General features: G+C 43.8%; 1 protein-coding gene across 4 annotated transcripts in view; it reads right to left on the reverse strand.

Annotated features, from left to right (window-relative positions):
• The window catches only part of HECW1 (HECT, C2 and WW domain containing E3 ubiquitin protein ligase 1), a 429,025-nt gene that overhangs the window by 298,725 nt on the left and 108,911 nt on the right, over nucleotides 1-21,389 (reverse strand). Inside the window, exon 2 of one of the 4 annotated variants that reach the window (XM_043588503.1) lies at nucleotides 4,805-4,862. The exons of the other annotated variants lie outside the window; for them this stretch is intronic. Coding sequence (XP_043444438.1) covers nucleotides 4,805-4,831 — 27 coding nt within the window. The 5' untranslated portion in view covers nucleotides 4,832-4,862. The remainder of the gene's footprint in view (nucleotides 1-4,804; nucleotides 4,863-21,389) is intronic. 4 annotated transcript variants of the gene reach the window in all.

The raw sequence follows: 21,389 nt of genomic DNA on the forward strand, positions 1-21,389 counted from the left end.
AAGGGACTTCCTGTTCTTGCCGAAAAAGAAAATTCGGGTTCTAAATCCGGCACTACCGAGCAAGGGGGGGCGTCTCATTTGTGGCTGCATATAAAGCTGACACTCCCTTGCCTGAACTAAGGCACTTACTCCGTGCTACTTCAAACCAGCAAAGCTCAAAACAATTAGCTACTCGCACACGTTTTTGGCCAGCTGCTGTCTGAGGAAAACGGCCCTGCAACGTGCATGCCCTAGTTTAAACCAGTCTTTTGAGTTGCACACAAAAGCATCCTTCCCCTACCTGTCTCCCTCTCTCAAGTTGAGTCCACAAAGAGACTAGAAATACACTTCCCTTTAAGTGAGAGAAAAACATGTTTAAAGGACAGTCCAGACCTTTTATAAAAGCACTTACTTTGAAAGAACAGCACAGATTATGTATTCAAAACAAGACACCTTCTTAAGAGCAGACCAAGAGGTTGTCCAGTGCCACAGCCTTACTCTGTGCTGGCAGCTCTGCTCCTGCTGGGCATGGTTCACAGAGAGAGTTGAGCCTGTGGGGCCTGGTCTGCCGGGGCTGCTGCGTCAGGATGACGCCTGGAACAATTATTGGGACAGGCTCTGGGCAAGTCAGCAGGACAGTTTTATTTCTGTGCTGAGATTGCTGCTTCCTCGCGGGAAAATATTGGTGGCAGAGCTCCCCCCAGGTATCAGGCAGAGTCGATGCTCCCCAGATGATCCGAGTTCTGAGGGAGGCGAGGAGGGGGGTGCCCGTCACCTGTTGGGGGGCAGAGGGCAAGCAGCCCCTATAGGAGGCCTCGTTCGTCAGATCAGGCCCCTTCAGATTCACCCAAGGATATTGGTCTCCTTGACGTAGTGCCTTGACTCGGCCAAGGGCATGACTCAGCTCACCCACTAGCAGTGCTAGACTACACAGTTGCTCTCTCATCATCCAGTAGAGCTGAATTCAAGGCAGTGACAGGAGAAGGGCTAGGGGGAGAGCCTGGTGGTCCCCAACTCAGTGAATCTAGAGGTTGTGGCTTCATGTGCCAGGAGATTTAGTGCTTATATCTTCAGTAGTTATTGCAATACAGTGGTTAGGACTTCAGAACCTGAAATCTATGAGGGATGGAGGAGGTAAAGGAGGAAGGGGAGGAGGAGGAGGGAGAGGGGGAGGAGGGGCAGGAGGGGTGCAGTGGACCTTTCAAATGAGTTCCCAAATCGATAAATGTAGAGAATTAATGATTCACTATCGCTGATTTTCTACTGCTGTCAAGATAACAAATTGCGGGGTGGAATTAAAGGCCTCCAATGACTTTTCATTTATGCCTGAGTGGCACTATAACTGAAAAGTAAGACTGAGAAACAGTGGGTATTTCAGTAAGCCAGCTGTGGGCTTCAGATGCTCAAGGATCCATACCTCCGTCTACTAATACATACATTCTAGATACAGAGCTTACCTCCAGCATGTAATGGGGTGGAGATAAGGTGTAGGAAACTTTGGGATCATTTTTCATTTGGAAGACTTATGTAAAAACACTCAAGTTATGAAGATATATGATTTCTTTTATCATACACAGTTTGGGGTCAAGGAGAATGAATAGACAAAGAATATTCTGTATCTGGAGGAGTGTGTAGTCATGGGCAGACGTGAAGCTGGTGGAGCAGGGTCTGACCCCAGGGCTTCCTTAAGCTCTGCCTCTCTGGACAATTTGGGATAGCAGCACACAGCCTCTCTGGGCTTCACTTCCCACATGAGAAGTTTTTAAGATCCCTCAAGTCTTAATGCCCTACTCTTCCTAGTCCTGCCTTCTAGCACATACCCTGACACAGAGAGAAATCTAATGAGCCAAGTCTGTCTCCCTATTTCTTCCATTCCCCTCTCTCCCTCCAGGAAGGTGGCGAATTCCAGCAAAGAACCACATCTTCGTTCTGCCTCCCTATTCTAGCTGCTTCTGACCAAACTCTGAAAAGCCCAGAAGCACTGATTTTTCTAAAGTCTCTGGAGAGTGGGGCAAACAATAGAGATAAGGACTCATTGCTTATAGCGGACAACTCCTTCAGGTCCAGGTCTGCTTATGAGGTGTGGTCATGATCTTCTCAGGGTGCCCTGAGCTTGGTGGGGGTCCAAAGGCCTGGCTGTTCCCCATTCAACACAGGTGTTTCTGCAGACAGATTTGCTCCTGGGGGTCCCACTGGGTGGAAGACGGTCAGGCTGCAACTCCCAGCCCAATTCTACTTCCTCCTTTTTTCTTTCACAGGTGTTATTTCTCGCTCGCACAACCAGTATCTATGTTCTAGGGGACCCAACAGACACAGAGGTGTTAGTCATTGCAATGTGTAAGTCCTAAAGTCTATTTGTTTGCTTTTCCAAAAAGGACCTTTTACAGGCTTCAGGAAGCTTATCTTCAAGCAACAAGATCCTCTTTGTGCCCTAAAGATCTGCAGTGTAAATTTCTGTTCCACTCTCATTCACAGACACAGAGAGGCTGAGATCCCATCAATTTTCGCCAGCCATTCTCAAACAGGGGTGCATATAAGAATCGCCCCCAGAGACTTTTTTCAAAATGCAGATGGCCAAGCTGCACACGCAAAGCTACAATTGGTGATGAGACAGACCCCTAGTTGGAACCACTAGTCTTAGTGTGAAATTCTGCCTCATCTGGGCTTCTTTGAGAGATGAACATTCATCCTATTGAGGATCATTCCAGAAGCTGAAAAGTATATCTGCACTAAATGGTCAGTTGAGTGATCCCTTATTCATCTCCAGATATTTTTATAAATCCAGCTAGTAATGCAGACTTATTTTGGATCACGTTGAATGAATCTTGGAAAATATTATAGAAAGGCATAGGGCACCTTGGGATCATTTCAGTTTTGAAGATCTAAACAAAAACCACAAAAGTAATGGGGCTGTAACATTTCCTTTATCATGCACTGTGGGGCAAGGAGTTTTGCACTGATTTTCCACAGAAACTGGAAATAAGGTTGCTGTGTTCGGTCCCTTTAGGTTTCTAGTGTCATTGCTGTGTAGGAGGCTGTGGTTATGCTTACATTTCACAAACTAAGTCCTCTGGGACCACCAGTCCTGATCTCTGTCTTCTCCCTCCTGTTACTCAGGGAGAGCTCACTCACATAAATAATGAGGGAGAATATTTGGCCACCGTATTTCCCGGATCACTGAATACAATCCCCTGAGATAGTTTGCATGCACACTTAGCTTCGTGGTTACATTCAAGGCAGACCGTATATATCTGAAGAGGCACATAAGCTGAGATTTTCTGGGACGGGAAAGCCCTAATTTTCCAATGATCCCCCTCCTAAAAAGAGGGAAGTAAGAACATTCTCCTAGAATGTAAAATGCATCCAAAACGTATTTTTTACGACTTCCTCCTGTATCTTTATAGCCAAAGAGACAATTCAGAAGTCCCAGGGGAATGTAAACAGACAAGAGCACTGTGCATTGGGGAAAGCATTCTCTTAGCAAAAGTCAAGCCTTCCCCACGTGGGGAAAACTAGGGGATGGGTGGCTCACTGAACTCAGAGAAATAAAGCAGCTGCTCGACAGCACAACAAACTCGGAGACACAACAGGAAAAAAGTTTAACATTTAAAATTTGAAATTGCTGCCCTGTCACTGTCCCTGTACATTTGGCAGCACGTGATTAAGTAGTGATTAATGCTTCTTGAACACAACACTGAAAACGCTCATTCTCTAAGTGTGCTGCCTTAAACTTGCTAATTAAGATCGCTCCCTGTGAGCGAGTTGGAAACAGTGCCCCGTGGTGGGAGAGAGGACCTCAGTCTGAAGATTTCTTGCCTCCTGTGAGCTGAAAAATGCCAAGATGTGCACTGAACATCTAAGAGCTTTGGTCCCCTTACTGCAGGGCCATTTCAGGGATTAGCTGAACATGCACGTGGCTATGTTTAGCACATCTGCAAAGCACCATGCAGATGTGAGCTTTTAATTATTTTTTAAACAAAAGCCTCCTTTAAGGGTTGCCACAGTAGGGCCTGTGGATGGAGATTCCAGCTCACACAGGCACGGACCAGCTCCTCACTTACCCACCCAGAGACTCAGCAGTGACAGAGCCCTCTATACCCAGTTCCCTAGAACATAAGACGGGAACAATGGTCATACCTACCTCTTCAGATTGTGGCAGGTAGAGAGGATTCATGCAGAAAAGCATCTAACACATATCATGACACAGAGTGTCCAGGTAATATAAGCTGTGATTATTGTAAACCAAGACTATCACTGAAAGTTATAAGGCTGTGAGATATGGGAAGGAGAGGACTTGGCACAAAGTCTGCGGGGATCTGGGGAAAGCCCTTCCCAGGAGAGCCCTCCCCCCCAGCTACAAGAGCCCCCCTGCAATGAACTGGCAAACTCCTGGTGGCTGGCTTGACCGAGGCAGCAGGAGAGATTGCTGCTCTGGTCTCCAGGTGAATTTCCATGCATTCACATCAACTATAAGGCAATTCCCCACAACCCAGCAGAGTGCTTCACTATAATTTGGGAAGGACCATCACAGAGTGCTCGTTTCCAGGTACAAATTCACTTGCGACAACTGTACGTTCACATCACACAAGGGAAACTTGACATGCAAAGAACATCATCTCAGAATGGAGCACAGTCAAAAAGGGGTAGATGCAGGTGGCAGGGGAGGGACGGGTGATGGATCTCAAATGTCCGAGCTGTGCTGGCGGGAGTTCCCGGGCCGGGCGACCACCGTGGCCTGTGGGCTGAGGCACATTCCATTATGAGTGGCGTGGGTTTATAATGGAATGACATGGATGGGTTCTTATAATCAGAAAAACACACTGACCTTCACACTACAGAGGTGCAGCAGCATAATGACCCACCACGTGCACGCGCATCAATTCCTGGGGAAAAGTCCAACGAGGTTAACTCAGCGTGTATCCCGAGCAAACAAAATCAGCGACATTACCCAAAAGAAGAATGCCGTGCCCCCACCCCCACCGAGGTACCTGGCTCAGGCAACCAACATGTAAAAGGAAAACTTACACGAGGATCACAATCATTTTCATAAAATTGACAAAAGGTAGCAAACAACATTCTTTTATGTCATGAGTCATTTGATTTAGATTTTAAAACTTAATGCTAAGGAGTGAGAATCACAGGACTAGAAAGAAATCTTTTTGTCCCTTTCAGAAAGCAAGGATTTGGTGTGGGGCTTGTGGGGAGGGGCAGATCTGTTTCCCCAGCCCTCTGAGAAAACTACCTAAAGACGTCCTCAGACATGCTCCACTTGTAAGACTCCCTCAACCACAAAGGAACCTGATCTATAGTTAAGCTGCTGGAAATATCACTGACTCATCTCAGCGTAGTTACTCGGATGTGAAAGATTCAAGAGGAAGCAGTGTCCCTTACGTGCCCAGTAGAGTATTGCCTCAGATAGCCATCACTGGTCACAACGTCTGCACTTATGTACAGAGAAACCATGTCAAAAATTAGGAGTTGAATGGAGACATGCCAGGCATAGGAAAATTGCTGACGGTATTCCACCAGGTTCCTATCAATCCCAGTGTCACTGTGGCTCATGGGTCTTTATTCTGATTAAGTTAAAGTTGCTATGAAAGTAACCGATACGGTCTTATACTCCAGAAAAAAGTGGTATATGATATCAGCTTTCCAAAAACCCCAGTGAAACCTAAAGCTTTGCTGACAAATGGGTTTGGGTAAGAAACAAGTCGCAAGCTTGCATTCTGCATGTGTAGGTTATATTCTCAGCCCTGGTGTGAGCAGATTTGCATAGGGGAGAGTCAGAGAATTTAAGGTACACGTACTCATGTACTCAGATCCTGCTGTGTGCCCCTCCCTACCACACGTCGGGCACTGCATGCCTTCTCAATGGTGAGGAAACAACGTGGCATTCACCCCTTTCCCTATGGCTGTTCTTCAGGCTTCCCCAGCCCTGCTCTTCCTCACTCACCCTTTTCCATGTTGGAGGTCCTCAGACCCTCCCACATTCACACTAGGCGCCCATATTCCCTTCCATGGCCTCAATTACTCTCTTAACATTGACAATTCCCAAATTTCCCTGACAGCTCAAAGCTCTTGTCTGAGCTCCAAACCAACATCCACTGGGGCTTCTCACAGCCCCCAGACACAGTGCAAAAGGAACTCAGGATCTTTATCCTTAAACGTGATGCTCCCCACCAAAGCCCATACTCAGTAACAATTCCTTCTCCACTGGGTCTCCCTGCCAGTAACTCTTTTTTTTTCCCTGTCAATAACTTTTGCTACTGCTTTTTAACCATTCTAAGAATCCATTTCTACTCCTTCGTCATGGCCCAAGCCTCTCCCCTCCCCAATCTAAGTCTCCCCACCCTGCCCATGCCCCATATACATTCTGTACAACAGGTAGAATTCTTATAAAAGGACATCAGATTGTGGCTTTAATGGCCTCACACTTTCTTTAGGCTAAAGTTTGAGACAAGAGGAGACATTTCATACAAGCATGGAAAATGGATCTGGCCCTTCCTCCTCCCTGGCCCTACTGTCTGTCTCTCTCCACCCCATGCATGACATCCCAGTCACTTGGGGAGTTTTGCTCAGAGGTACTCCTCTTTTTCTGGGAGATGTCAGTATGCTGTTCCCTCTGTCTGAAACATGCTTCCCTCAGTCCTCCTTCTCCACAACCTTTCATCCTCGCTCCTCTGGGCTCCCCACCCAGAACAAATGTCCCTAGAACAATACCTGGTACTTACATTAGTGTCTTTGAAAATAATTCTAAAGAACTATTTGTGTATTTTGTTTAAAGTCAACCTGAAGTTCTGTGGGGGCCGGGCTACCGTCCTCAGTGCTGAGCACAGACCTGGAACACAGGCTTGCTCACCACGTGCAGTGAGAATAGGACAGATGAAAGAACTGCTGAACGATGGGGGACTGACATCTGTGTCCTTGAGGAATTCACAGTCTAGACTTTAGAAGACAGAAAAGAAGCTTCTTGATGCACCTGTCCTTAACCATGTTGATCTAATTAATCAAACATACACATGCGCATTTGAAGAGTAAGCAGAACAGAAAAAAAAAAAAAGACCATTCAAATTACACGTTACCAATTTAGCACTTAACCTGGGGGGAGACTGGTCATTTTACTTTATAGTTTCCTGTAAATTGTTTTTTTACAGTTTACTAATAGTTTAGCAGCAAAACTTGACACTGGCAAAGGAGAATAGCAGAGTGAAGACTTTATAAGTAAAGTGAACGGGGATTAAAAAGGATCCAGCTCCAGATCCCCAAATCTCATGGCACCCCACCAGCCAGGACCTCCTGGATGGAACCTCCTCCATCAGGAATAAGCTAGAACCCAAGCAGGTTAAGGAATGAAATGGAGACCAAGTGACCGTCTACATGAATGCAACCAGGAAAGTGCTCTACTCTTTGCCTTTGGCCCATCCAGGCTTTACAGATCTGTCCACGCTCTTCAAAGATTTCAAGTGGAGGAAAAGACAATTGACAGTATTAAGGATCAACAAAGTTGTACCTTGTAAGTAACCTGAGATTAGATAATTCTTCCTTCAAATGCATGAGCATTTATATGAGGTTATATCCACTTCTCCCACTGCACTCCAGGGGCTAGGAACCTTAGGGACACTCTTGGAGTCCACCTTACAGGGCAACAGGAAAATCAAATGGGAAGGACGCCTTTAAAGACCACTGCAGCAGGGCCTGAGTCAGAAGCCCTAACAGCAGACAAGCACAGCCCTTGACAAGACCGCTCCTTCACGGTCCCTGATTCAGCCTTCTGAGGATCCAACATCCATGCAAGCGCCCTGGAAACTAATCCTCTGTCAGCCCCATCATGGGGGTCAAGGCTGAAAGGCAGAACACTGCTTCCAGGTCACGTGGGTGGAAGCTACCATTATTAAAAATCAAATAAACCAGGGGCGCCTGGGTGGCGCAGTCGGTTAAGCGTCCGACTTCAGCCAGGTCACGATCTCGCGGTCCGGGAGTTCGAGCCCCGCGTCAGGCTCTGGGCTGATGGCTCAGAGCCTGGAGCCTGTTTCCGATTCTGTGTCTCCCTCTCTCTCTGCCCCTCCCCCGTTCATGCTCTGTCTCTCTCTGTCCCCCCCCAAAAAATAAATAAATAAACATTGAAAAAAAAGAACTTTAAAAAAAAAATCAAATAAACCATATAAGATGTTAATCCAGGGCCAGTATCAATCCTGCCCCTACCCAAATGAGTCAAGGTTGAAAACTAATACAGAAAGCATACCACAGTGATTTATAATGTGCTAAAAAATTTTTGTTGCTTTGCTTTTCCCCTGTTCCTTTCCACCTGCATCTAGGAAGTAAAGGGTTTTGAGGAAGAGATCAATATCATTATGGGTGAAATGGATAAAAGGGAAAATCCTTTTTTTTTTTTTGTAATTATAGAAACAATGTACATTTGGTATTTAAATTCCCAAACCATACAGACAGTACAATAAAAAGTCACTCATAAACCTACCCCTGAAGAAAGCTAGAGATTCTGGTTGGGAGTGGGTTTCTTCTTTCTAAGAAGTGGGTTGAAGGAAGCCTGGCCAAGGGGCCACCTTCAGGGTGGCCCGGTCCCAGCAGGTCCCACTGGCCTGGGGGTGGGGATCCTGGAAAAGAAGCCCAGAGTTGCTGGCCTTCCGAGGAGGCCTGTGATATTTAAAAAGACTTTACACTCACTTTAAGTGGATGTATCTGATATCCTCAGAAAGCTGGTCAACCAGCATAATCACTCCCCATAAAAGACTGCAATCATGTCTATCAATTATTTTAGGTTGTCCTCAGAATGGATGATTGACAATTAGGATCGACTGAATTCCAACAGGAGATGCCAAGCTGCACGTGGGCAGTTCCAAATACAACACGACAGACCCGCCTGCAAGGACAAATTAAGCTCAACTGTACGTGTTTTGAATGAGATTTTTTAAAGCTTATTTCTTCTTGGATATCAGAATATTACATTCGCTGATTTAATAAGATGATTCTGGTTGAGAGCTCCCAGGAACATGCTGTGTCACCAGATCTTCCCTCGTGTTGTGTCCCAAAGGCAAGGTGTCCCCTGCTAACAGTCAGCGTTGACAGTGCATTGACACAAATGAATCTGGTCCTGTTACCAATTTTGTGACCATGAGGCTGGTGGGTGTCAGCACTACTGGGGGGCTAACCAGTCTGGCTTCATCCTGAGCTCCTTTCTTTCAGCCCCTTGTCTTGATGCCATTTGCATCTTCAGGACATATAAGATTTACTATCACATGACCTTAAAGGAACTACTCTCCTTGAATTTGTCTTCCTGAGAGGAGGTGTCTTCATGAGCCACTACCTAAATCATCACTTCCTGTCATTAATGACTTATAATGCCTTCCAGATTCTCAGGCCCCACCACTCATATAGATCATCTCTCTTAAATTAAAAAAAAAAAAAAGGCTTTGACAAACTGGCGAGGTTTTTCTCAAAGAACATGGACATGGTGGCAGAACCTGTGAGCCATTCATTTTTTATACTCACTTCATCAGCATATTTTTTAATTTTATTTGTGCATATATTTTTCCAGGTCTCTAGCATAACCGTGACCAAATTTCTATCAATAGTGATGCACATATTGAAGAGGGCATCTCTTGAGATGAGCACTGGGTATTGTATGGAAACCAATTTGACAATAAATTTCATATATTAAAAAAAGAAAAACAGAGATACACAGAGGGAAAATAAAGATGTCTTGACTCCCAAGTTCACCAAACTTCCCCATTGACTATTTCTTCCCAACCTAATGGACTCATGCTGGTTCTAAGAAAGGCTGGCCCCAGAGATGGCCAGTTTGTCCTCACAGGGACAGTTCCAACTTCAGGAGCAGACAACATAAATATGTGAATGCAGCCTCCTCCATCCAGCACCTTCTTCCTCAGACCCCAACTCTGAGCAGCAGAGGGGAAATGCCAGGAAGAGGCGTGCAGCTGAGTCTGGTGGCCAAGGTGGTGAGGGCAGGGTGGAGGCAGCCCCCAGCAGCCCTCGCGCCAGGGTCAGTGTTCATGGCCCTGAGCTGGGTCCCCGCCTTACCACTTCCATCCTTCCCAGGGCTGAGATTTACTGCTGTTCAGCCCACGGCTGTTTGCTTTTCCTCAACCTTCATGTTCCAGCCGCAGGACATCTGTGACGGGGAAATTCTCATAACAGAGCTCCATACTTGACTAACTCCACAACAAAGCTGTCTTCTAAGAATAATAGCTGATCCCAGGATGTTTTCATTAAAAACAGATTTCAGTGACAGACTATCAAAACATTTTCTTTGTACAATAAGCAATCCGATGGGGGCAGAATTATGCAAAACATATGGGCTTAACACTGCCCTCGGCAGCTAGGAGCTCATTTCCCCTGTTTTCAATAGCTTATTTGACTCACCCATCACGGGTATGTGCAGACTTTGTCTTGCACGGTGCTTTTTCATGCTCCAAGTGGCAGAAGAAAAAGGCTGGTGAACTGCATTTCTGCCTCTGTTTCCAAAATCTGTCACCGGTGGTCTTAGAGGGGTGGGGCTTGCTTGTATCCTTAGAGAGTCAGAGTTGTTCATTTATTAACCATTCACCACTTGCCTGGCATCATTTTGGCATTGTAAAAATGCCGTCGTGACGGGGCGCCTGGGTGGCGCAGTCGGTTAAGCGTCCGACTTCAGCCAGGTCACGATCTCGCGGTCTGGGAGTTCGAGCCCCGCGTCGGGCTCTGGGCTGATGGCTCAGAGCCTGGAGCCTGTTTCCAATTCTGTGTCTCCCTCTCTCTCTGCCCCTCCCCCGTTCATGCTCTGTCTCTCTCTGTCCCAAAAATAAATAAACGTTGAAAAAAAAAAAATTAAAAAAAAAAAATGCCGTCGTGAAAGCTAATATCTAGTATTTCTATGGCTTCCAACGTGCCAGGCCCCGTTCTAAGTGCTTTACCTATAGAACTCCCTAACCCTCGCAGCCGCCCCAGAGGCAGTTGCTATGACTGTCTGCATGTTATAGGTGAGGAAACAGAAGCATGGAGAGGTTATGTAACTTGCCAAGTGTCACACAAAGAATAAAGAGCAGGGCCAGGACTCAGACCCGGGCATCGGGGCTCTGGAGCACATACATACCTGGTCCCTGCCCTAAAAGAACCAACACACGGACCCATCACCTGAGTATGCAAGACGTCTTGGGTCACTGAATTTAAGAGTGGAGGGGGGGTCTGGGCAGTCCTTGCTCAGTGTTGAAAAGTTATTTTTGTCGGTAATACTTTATGACACTAATGGGGATATACCTCCCGGAACCCTATTCTCCTCAGTTAAACACCTTGTTTGCCCTGTTCTTTTTTATTTTTTAGTCTAGTTTCCACTTCATAGCCTAATTCTTCTGAAACTTATCTTTGTGTATGGTTTATAAGAGTTGCCGTCTCCTTCATTTTTCGGTTTTGACCCTTACAAATAGTTTTCCAAGGGCTATGTGTTAAGAAATCGTTTAATATATTAGAAATCACTAAACTTTTTAATAAACTCATATGTATTGCAAGAGTCTCTATCTCTTTGATTGTCCTTTCTCTTCCTATACTGACACATTAAGTTTTCAGGTTTGTGTGTATGTGTGTGTATACATGTACCCAGAGTCAAACATATACACTTATTTACTATATATGTATAACAATTTATCACATTGGATAGCACAAGTACCCCCTTTTTTAATTTTTGAAATATATTCTTCTCAAAAATCTCCTAACAATGCTTGCATTTTTATTTGTCTAGAATCTGGAGAACCAGGGTTGCTGTGGACCCAAGCTAGGCATGGGGAAATGCCATAAGAGCCCTGTGTTTATCACAAGGCACTGACAAGGTGTGTTTATCACAAGGCACTGACAAGGCAGGAACCAGGGGAATGCTTGCGATATCCACACAGAGGATTCCCACCGAAGATTCAATGGAACTCAATCCTTACACTCAACTGGCCACATTCTAGAACATGAAAATCCCCTGGATCTTGTCAGTGGAATTAAGTTAAACTAACAGATGAATATGATAAGGGTTTGTATGTTAAGTTATTCCAACCCAGAGCATGATCTGTTTCTCCACTTATTAAATTCCTATTTTGTTTTTTTAAAAATTAACATTCATAGCTTTCTTCACGCAGGTCCCACAAAGTCCTTGCTATTTGCAGTTCAGGTTTTCTTTGTTAAGATTGCAAGATGGTTTCTAAAATTATCATGGATTTGGGCCAATGGATGCCTTTCTAATTCTGCATGTTTTATGATTATGGCACTCTATTCCCTTCCTTTTCCTTCAGATTCTTGTTATCAGCCTAGCCTTCGTGCTCACGTTTTATCATGTTTTATTACATGTGGGGCCAAATATCAACATGTTTGCTGGTCTGGGGTTCATCACCAGCCAGGAGGGCAGACTCCTACCTACATTCCCCAGTACAAAGGGCCAACATTTCCTTCCCTCCAGCCACTCTTGAGGCAGAGGCAGGTGGTTCTCTGTAGGGTTCCCCCAGGGAGTGATCTCTACCTTCCTACAGCGTCCCAGAGGGAGAGCTCTGGAACCCCTTGGGCAAGGCTCTGCCTGGTTCCAGGTGAGGGCTCTCCCTTACCCAGGTCTTCTCCCTGCAGGTGTGCTGGGGCTGGGCTTGCATGTACCACGGTGGTCAAGGCTTGAGTCAGGACCATGGCTCTAGCAGGGATTGATCTGATTTGCTGATCAATCTTGAGCCAACAAGATTAGGTGGACCAACAGGACCTTGCTTTGGGTCTGCTGCCTGAACCTGGATAGTCACAAAGTGACCTAACATTTGTTTTCATCTCTTGTGCATCCATTTCTCTCTAGGGCCTCATGTGGAGGAGTCTTTTCATTCAGTCATATATCCAACAAGTGTTCATCGAGGGCTAACCACACACCAGGCACTGGAGATGAGGAGGCACTGTTAGTTACCATCACAGACTACGAGCCTGGCTGTGCAGCTTATGTTTGAGAGGAGAGAGCAACAAAAAAGCCCCCTGGAAATAAATAAGTAAAATACACATGTTAGAGGGTAGGAAATTTTAAGGCAAAATAATAAATGAGAAATGAAATGTTAAGATGTAGATAGGAGGTGGCATTTTAGATTGGATTTCTCAAAGGAAAGAAGATTTGGAGTAAAGAACAGAAGGAAGAAAAGAAAGTGTCCAAGGAAATGTCTAGGGAAAGATGGTTTTGGTCAGAGAGAACAAGTGCAAAGGTCCTGAGGTGGAAAGTGCCTTTTTTTCGTTCTTTGTTTCCTTGTTTTGAGAAACAGCAAAGAGGCCAGTGTGGCCAGAGCTAAGAAACCAGAGGGGAGAATGGTAGGAAATGAAGTTGAAGATGTAGCATGGGGCTGGGTGGTGCTAGGTTTCCTTGTTCAGTGGGAGTGCTCTGGTCTCCACACTAAGTGGGGTGGGGAATCACTGGAGAGCTCCGAGCAGGGAAGTGACACGACCTGGCTGGCAATGAGCAGAGTGTCTCTAGCTGCCGGTTTAAGACCACACTGAAGGAGAGGCAAGGGAGGAGGTTGGGACAGCTTGCAACAATCCAGCACAGACACAAAGGTGGCATGAGCAGTGGGAGGGTGAGAATTCAGTCAGAATTCTGGAGAGCGGAGCATTGTCATGGGCAAGGCTGTATTACATTTCATTTGTAATGCCTCTAGCTAAGCTTCTGTTCATCGAGCAGCCATTTCATCACATGCAGCTCTTGCAGACTGAAGGGGATGCTTGCTGCGGCTTACCTGCTCATCTACCTGCAATGAAACTTCCTGCTGGAGAGTATGAAGCAGCTTCTCTTTCCCTTGCCAGACACCGTAACCTGTTTTCATGTCTCTCTGCAAATCTTTTGTTTATCATGGTCATCAGAGCTCCCGTTGTGCCCATTGTATCTCTAAGTCCACTTCCAGCTCCACTGCATTTTGGGGAGGGGAGGACCCCAAATGAAAACAGGAAGAGAGGAGCAAATGGAGGCCAGGATGTGGGTTGGGGCTGGCCCAGAGCTACAGAGGGCAGGTGGAATGTGCAGCCTGGCAGAGGTCTAGCCCTGGTCTTCCAGGCCCCAGTCACACCCTGTGTCCTAGAAATCAGTCCCAGAGACAGATATATCGATCACTATTTCTAGGCTCCAGAGTACTATCATTTGGTATCATTTCGGAAACTTTTCACAAAATTATATTCATAGAAGTTGTACTTGGGGGAGGGAGATGCATCCGGTGACCTCCATCACTACCAGTCAGTCAGTCTGGTAGCTGAATATCACCGCCATCTCCTTCAGTGCACTGGCTAACATTTTAAGACTCTACAGACACACAGAAGAGTTTCTCAGACATTGAAAAACAAGCAGTAGCTTTTCTTTGAACATATAATCCATAAAGATATTGAATCCATAGGCATATGCTGACCCTGATATATGTGACTGTGTGTCACTTATCTTTTCCACAACAGCATCTCAAAAGCCCTGGGGACTAAATGTAAGCAAATTGTGTCACTCAATGCTAAGATGTTGAGGGCTCGTGAGGCAAGAAAAATTATAATATCCAAGTTGCAGTTTCTTCAGTAACTTTACTTTCTCCACATTGATGGTGTGTATAAACATGAACAGTTTCCAGATGTAATATCTAACCCAATAATGTCCACCAGCTGGGATAGGAAGACAAGTGTTAGATTTTCACTCTGGTCTCAGAATTTCAGCCAGAGAATATTCACCTACCGAGAACTGTGAACCAGAGGGGTTCTCATCTCCACCTCTGAAAATGTGGGTCTACTAAAACTTAACAACAAAACTCAGAACATTAAAAAGCACAAGTGTTGGGAAAAATACTCTATGAATATTATCATGTCTCTGGTCGTTAGGGGTTTCTGAGCAAAGAGCACTGATACCTGGGTTTGAGGGTGATTCATGGCCACCCTAAAGGTAGAGACCTCTGGAAAGATGTAATCCCACCTCCTCTGGAAGCATCTGTTTACATGCAGGTGTGTAAGCCCAGAGTCTTTTGGTTCCTCTCCTCGGAAAGGATTTCATTATATTCCAGAACAAAGGTCTTTCTTCCTTTCTGCAGAGAGGAAGGCAGCCAAATATTCCAGTAGCACCTATATAAGCTCTGGAATTCATAACTTCAGGGATCTCTCCTGTGGCACAAACCTCTGCCTGCACGGGGGACATCTGGCTCCTATCACGTCATCCCATGGGGATGGTAAGATCGCCAAGAAATCAGTCTGTCACTGATCCTAAGACCTCATGTTTTCTGTCAGAATAAATGAATACAAGTAGATGTTTAATTTAACAATGGAAGGAGAGTTGGCTGTGACAGTAACACCACTTGCTATTACACAGTGCATTATGATGCCCCTCAATCATTCCATTCTCCTCTGTGGGGGGATCAAACATCTCTGTCTGCCATGAGACTTGCTCATGCTGCCTGTAGGAAGACCATATACATCCACCTCATACGCTGCGGATGTGGCCATGGAATATGTAAAATGCTCTGGCCAATTACACATGATGTTCACTTCCGAGCAAGAAGTTTTACGAGGTGTCATGGGTTTACACCAACCCCCTTGCTCCTGTTCTCTCCCCAACAACAGCACGTGCCAGTTCTAGACTAGGCCTCCAGCCTATGCCTCAGAAACCCAACCCACAAACTGAAGGACAGCAGCAGCTGACCCACAGGCTCCATGTGATGTGAGAGAGAAATAAACATTTGTAGCAGAAGGATGTTTATTTCACAGCCTACCTGGGAAAAGCACATTGTGTGGATATTTGTTTCACAACATAACCAGCAAAAGCAGACTAACACAGCCTCACACCAGTCTCCATTTCTACCCCCTTCTTGAACTGGACCCCACTGTTCAATGGAAGGGGGCACATCCAGATTCTTCTGCGCCAACCAGCACTCGGCATTCCCCTAAACCGACCTTCTCTGAAAGAAAGGTTTTCAGTTTCATGAGTCAGGGAGAGGTTTCAGCACCAACATAAACTCGTGAGGTGGCAAGGATCGAAGACACATCTTCCTTCTCTCCTGTGTCCCATTCAAACCATCCCATTCCACCAAATCCTCTACTTTCTGTTTCGGGTACTTGCTGGTTTCACTGCACTTTCAAGCTCTTTACAATGACTTTCCCCTAGTAACTGTCAACTCTCAGGTCAAATTTCTCCTGGTAGTTATCATGTCAGGACGCATATTGTATCCTCCCCTCCTCAATATTTCCCACAAAGAAAATAATCTTTGCTAACAAGGGAGAATGTTGGATTCCACTCTGTGGCGGCAGTGCTGTTTTGCTGATAAAGGCTCATAGTTAAATTCTTGTATTTACTACTTTTTTTCCTCAAAGCATAAAAAAAAAAAAAACAGGGAAATAAGTCTCTTGCACCATCCAAAGGCTACATTTCGTACTTGAATCTGCTGTCTTGACTCTTTTTCAATCTCCCAGCTGGCAAACACAAAGTCCCCTTTAGGGCACTAACACAATTACAAAATTGGAGTTTAACAGACTTAAACGGGGTCCTCCTGGAGGCATTTACACTTTAGAGTAAGAGCAGTCTGAGATCATAGCAGCTGGGATGGGGAGGCAGGAGGAGGGAGAAGACCTGCCAGGAGAGGTTAGTGTCTTGTCTCTTTTCACTGTCTACCATGGCCAGGAGGGGCTGCTGACGTACCACAACCAGGGAATGTTAGAGATTGCTCATTCTACACCAAAGAGCCTTAAGGACCTCAAATTTAGAGACTTAATGAAATAGGTCACTGCTTTGTCTTCCCTATCCAGAATCTCATAGTTTAAGGAATAATAGGGCAGAACTTCAACGTGATTTTAACGGCAGCACACTGAGCAAATGGGGCAACATGTGTTGGTACAAATCAATTTGGTGAATCCACATCATGTGTAAGGCCCACAGGGATGCTTTTAGGGTTGTAAATAGCTAGAAAGAAAGAGTGGTGTTGAAAGGATTGTGATGGGAGAGACAGATGGTTCCCAGATGTGGGACAGGCAGAAGGGCAGAGGGAGGCAGAGAAGCCACAGTTTAAGTCTGATTCTGCCACTTTCCGGCTCTGGGATCTTGAGCAAGTTACTCAGTCTCTCCAAATGTCAGAGTTCCCGCTTGTACATGAGGATTATGATTGCACCTACTCCATAGTGCTGTTAATAGATTTAGGGAGGAAAATATACGGAAAGTACCAGACCCATGGCACCTACAGGACCAAGAGAGACAGAGAGCTCAGTATCAAGAAAGGAGGGTGAAGTTCAGGACATGAGCGGCCTTCTCACTCCAGCCAGGGCCCTAAAGAAGTACTAATGCTCAGCTGAGCCTGCGAGCACCTGGCCACTTTCTCCTTTATTGTTTTTCTTTCTTTTCTTTTTTTTTTTTCCATGTTGGCATACTTCCAGACTTGAAGTTGCAAGAATATTACAATGAATTCCCTAATATATTTCAGACAGATTCTCCAAATGCTAATAATGTTAATATTTCTCTCTCCCTCTGCCTGTGTGTGTGTGTGTATATATACATACATACACATTCATGCATATATACATATATAATCTATATAATTATGCATATTGATATGTGTACATGTCTAATTTTTTTCTGAACCATTAAAAAGTCATCTGTGGACTCTTTACTCCTAAATAGTTTGGTGTGTCTTTCCTAAAAACAAGAAATTATTTTATAACTTATTATTTTATAACTATGGTATAATTATAAAAGTTAGGAAATTAACATTGAATCTACAGAACTTATTCAGATTTCACCAATGTTTTCAATAATATCATTTATGGCAAAGGAAAATCCAAGATCCCAGATCACGGATCTTTCTGCATATTTCATGATACTGATAGTCTTCCAGGGTAAAGACCAGTGATTTTGTAGAATGTCCCTCACCTTAAGTTTGCCTGATGTTTCCTTGTGATCAGTTCCAGGCTTTGTTTTTTGGGCCAGAACACCAAAGAAGTGGTGCTGAATTCTCCATCCACCATATTCAGTGATAGTGGGCTATCACTACCCCATTTCTGATGTTAGCTTTAATTACTTAGATAAGGTGATATCTGCCAGGCTTCTACACTGTAAAGCTATTTTATCCTTTGTAATTAATAGCTGTCTTGTGGAGAGATATTTGGAGATTATGTAAATACACTATTACTTCTTAAACTTTCACCCACTTCTTCTAGCATCCATTAATTATTTTTGCCTGAATCAGTTATTATCTTGATGGTCCTTGCCCATTTCTTACAGAGGTTTTAATTCTGTCTTTTGAGGAATACTTTCCATGGCAATGAATTTTATAATGAGACTCACCAATGCTGCTATACCGTAAAGCATCTTTCCAAAACATGAGTTCCTGCCTGATGTCAGCTCATTGCAAAGACTTTAATTTAGGAAAGGTGGCCATGACCAACACTAGGAAAACATTTTATTTGCCAGAAAGTCTTCTAGACTTCAATTATAATAGACATTTCACATTTGGTTTCCACATAACACCTTCCTTCTTTCCTTCCTTCCTTCCTTCCTTCCTTCCTTCCTTTAATTATGAAAGAAACTCATAAGAAAGTGTGTAAAATGTGAAACTGTGGAAAATGTGAAAGCAATCAAAAGCATAAAACAGAAAAAGCGACACCCATAAGCCAGAATCTAACACTATAAACCAATTTTCTATGTTCTTTGCCATCATCTCTTTCCTATTACTTTATCTTAAGACACACTGGAAAAATGTCTATTCATGCCTTCCGCCCATTTCTTCAAAGGGGCACTGCACACCAATGTTTACAGCAGCAGTATCAAGAATAGCCAAATTATGGAAAGAACCCAGATGTCCATCAACTGAAGAACAGATAAAGAAGATGCAGTATATATACACAATGGAATACAACTCGGCAATGAAAAAGAATGAAATCTTGCCATTTGCAACAATGTGGATGGAACTAGAGGGTATCATGCTAAGCGAAATAAGTCAGTCAGAGAAAGACAAATATCATATGATTTCACTCATATGTGGAATTTGAGAAACGCAACAGATGAACCAGACGAACAAAGGGGAAGGAAAGGAAAAATAAGATAAAAACAGAGAGGAAGGCACATCATAAGAGACTTTTAAATACAGAGAGCAAACTGAGGGTTCCTGGAGGGGAGGGGAGTGGGGGGGATGGGTTAAGTGAGCGATGGGCATTAAGGAGGGCACTTTTTGGGATGTGCCCCGGGTATCATACGTAAGAGATCAATCACTGGGTTCTACTCCTGAAGCCAAGACTACACTGCATGTTAACTAACTTGAATTTAAATGGAAAAAAAAGACACACTGAATATATAATTTTGCATTCCAATTTTTCAATAAAATGTAAACATTTCCAATGTTGTCAAAAATTTTTTTCCTAAGTAAATCTTAATGGATGCTCTTTAGAAATATGCTATAATGGAGTTCATTTTGCTCTATTTTGAACATTCAGGCGGTTTATGTTTCCACTATTCAATAATGAAAGGACTAATATTCTTGCATACACGCAAGGTATTTTCTGCATTTTTTTTTTATTTCTTTCGGAAATATAGGGCCTGAATGAGCGCGGCCTAGTTGCAGGCTATGAATACATATTGTCAAGGAGCCTTCCACAAAACGCCTTACACCCATTTATATACCAATTAGCAATCCACATGAGTCTTGTCCTCCCCACAAACTCAACAACACTGATTATTCTCATGATTCTAGCTCTTGACTGTACATCCTCCACCTCCTCTTAGCCACTCCTACTGCCCTTTTGTTAACTGTCTGATCTTGCTCTTTGAATGCTTATCTACTGAAGCTTAGTGTTATTTTTTACTGAAGTACATGAGTTCTACGCACCCTAAAGTATTAAGCTTTCATCCAATATGCTTGTTGCAAATATTTTTCCAATGTATTATTTACCTTTTAATTTTGTGTATTTGGATATGAATGGAAGATCTCCAATTTGGGGCAGTTAAGCTTTCTCTGTGGAGTCCTCACAAGTTCTTTTAGGAAGCTCTCCTCTCCCTCTCTCTTGCACCCACTAGCTGCCGTGGCACAGTTGGAAACCTTGCCTCTCAAATCCATTTGCAGTTTATTTGGGAACATGTGAATTACATCCCTCTTTCTTACTGGTATCCGCTGCCTCTGATCATGTTAGAATTTATCCTTGTTATGCAGTTCCATAAACCTATTGTTGTTTTCAGAGTCAAGACCACGTTTTATTCATTACTACAGTTTTGAATATGGTAATGTTGACCTTATTTCATCCTTTCTCTTTTGCCCTCTTTAGATGTATCTTTTGTGGCCTCTTCATCCTTTCAGAATACTTTAGAATAATTTTACTAAATTAAATTAATAAAAATTTGCAATTAAATAGGAAAATTGAGTATATTTTCATCATAACACTGTACTCTGTATATGAATTACCATGAAACATATCCTCAATTTTGCAATATTCAGTTTTCTCCTGAAAGAACATGCAATGTCTATAGATTAATTTAAATCTTTTGTGTTTCTTTTTTTTTTAATTTTTCTTAATGTTTATTTATTTTTGAGAGAGATAGAGAGAGACTGAGTGCAAGCGAGGGAGGGGCAGAGAGAGAGGGAGACACAGAATCCAAAGCAGGCTCCAGGCTCCAAGCTGTCAGCAGAGTCCAATGCGGGGCTTGAACCCACAAACTGTGAGATCATGACCTGAGCCAAAGCCGGACACTCAACCAACTGAGCCACCCAGGCGCCCCAAAATCTTTTATGTTTCTCAGTAAAGTTTTGTACGTTTATTTATATACTTCTTGCACTTAATGATTACATATGGATATTTCTTGTTTTCATTACCACTGTGAATCGGATGTTTTTTAAATGACTTTTAAATTTCACATTCTGTAATTGTTAATTTTGTAAACTGCCTTAATTATTCAACTAACTAGCTATTTCTCTTCCATTTTACAAGTATACAAACATTGCGTAATATTTGTCCAAAAATAATTATCATTTTTTTTCCCAACTTTACAATGGCCATCCACATTGCTTTTTTTCTATATCTTGTTGCATTAGCCTGAACACCAAGATCAATGTTAAAAAATCACTAAGAGGGGCGCCTGGGTGGCGCAGTCGGTTGGGCGTCCGACTTCGGCTCAGGTCACGATCTCACGGTCCATGAGTTCGAGCCCCGCGTCGGGCTCTGGGCTGATGGCTCAGAGCCTCGAGCCTGTTTCCAATTCTGTGTCTCCCTCTCTCTCTGCCCCTCCCCCGTTCATGCTCTGTCTCTCTCTGTCTCAAAAATAAATAAACGTTAAAAAAATTTTTTTTTAATAAAAAAAATTTTTTAAAAATCACTAAGAATGGCAGTCAATTTTATATTTTTTTTCTGACAGTGACAGAAATATATTAAAATAAAGCAGGACATTGGCCATTAGTTTGAAACAGACATTAATTCCCATC

Source organism: Prionailurus bengalensis, chromosome A2, assembly GCF_016509475.1.
Source record: "Prionailurus bengalensis isolate Pbe53 chromosome A2, Fcat_Pben_1.1_paternal_pri, whole genome shotgun sequence".
NCBI classification, from domain to species: Eukaryota; Metazoa; Chordata; class Mammalia; order Carnivora; family Felidae; genus Prionailurus; species Prionailurus bengalensis.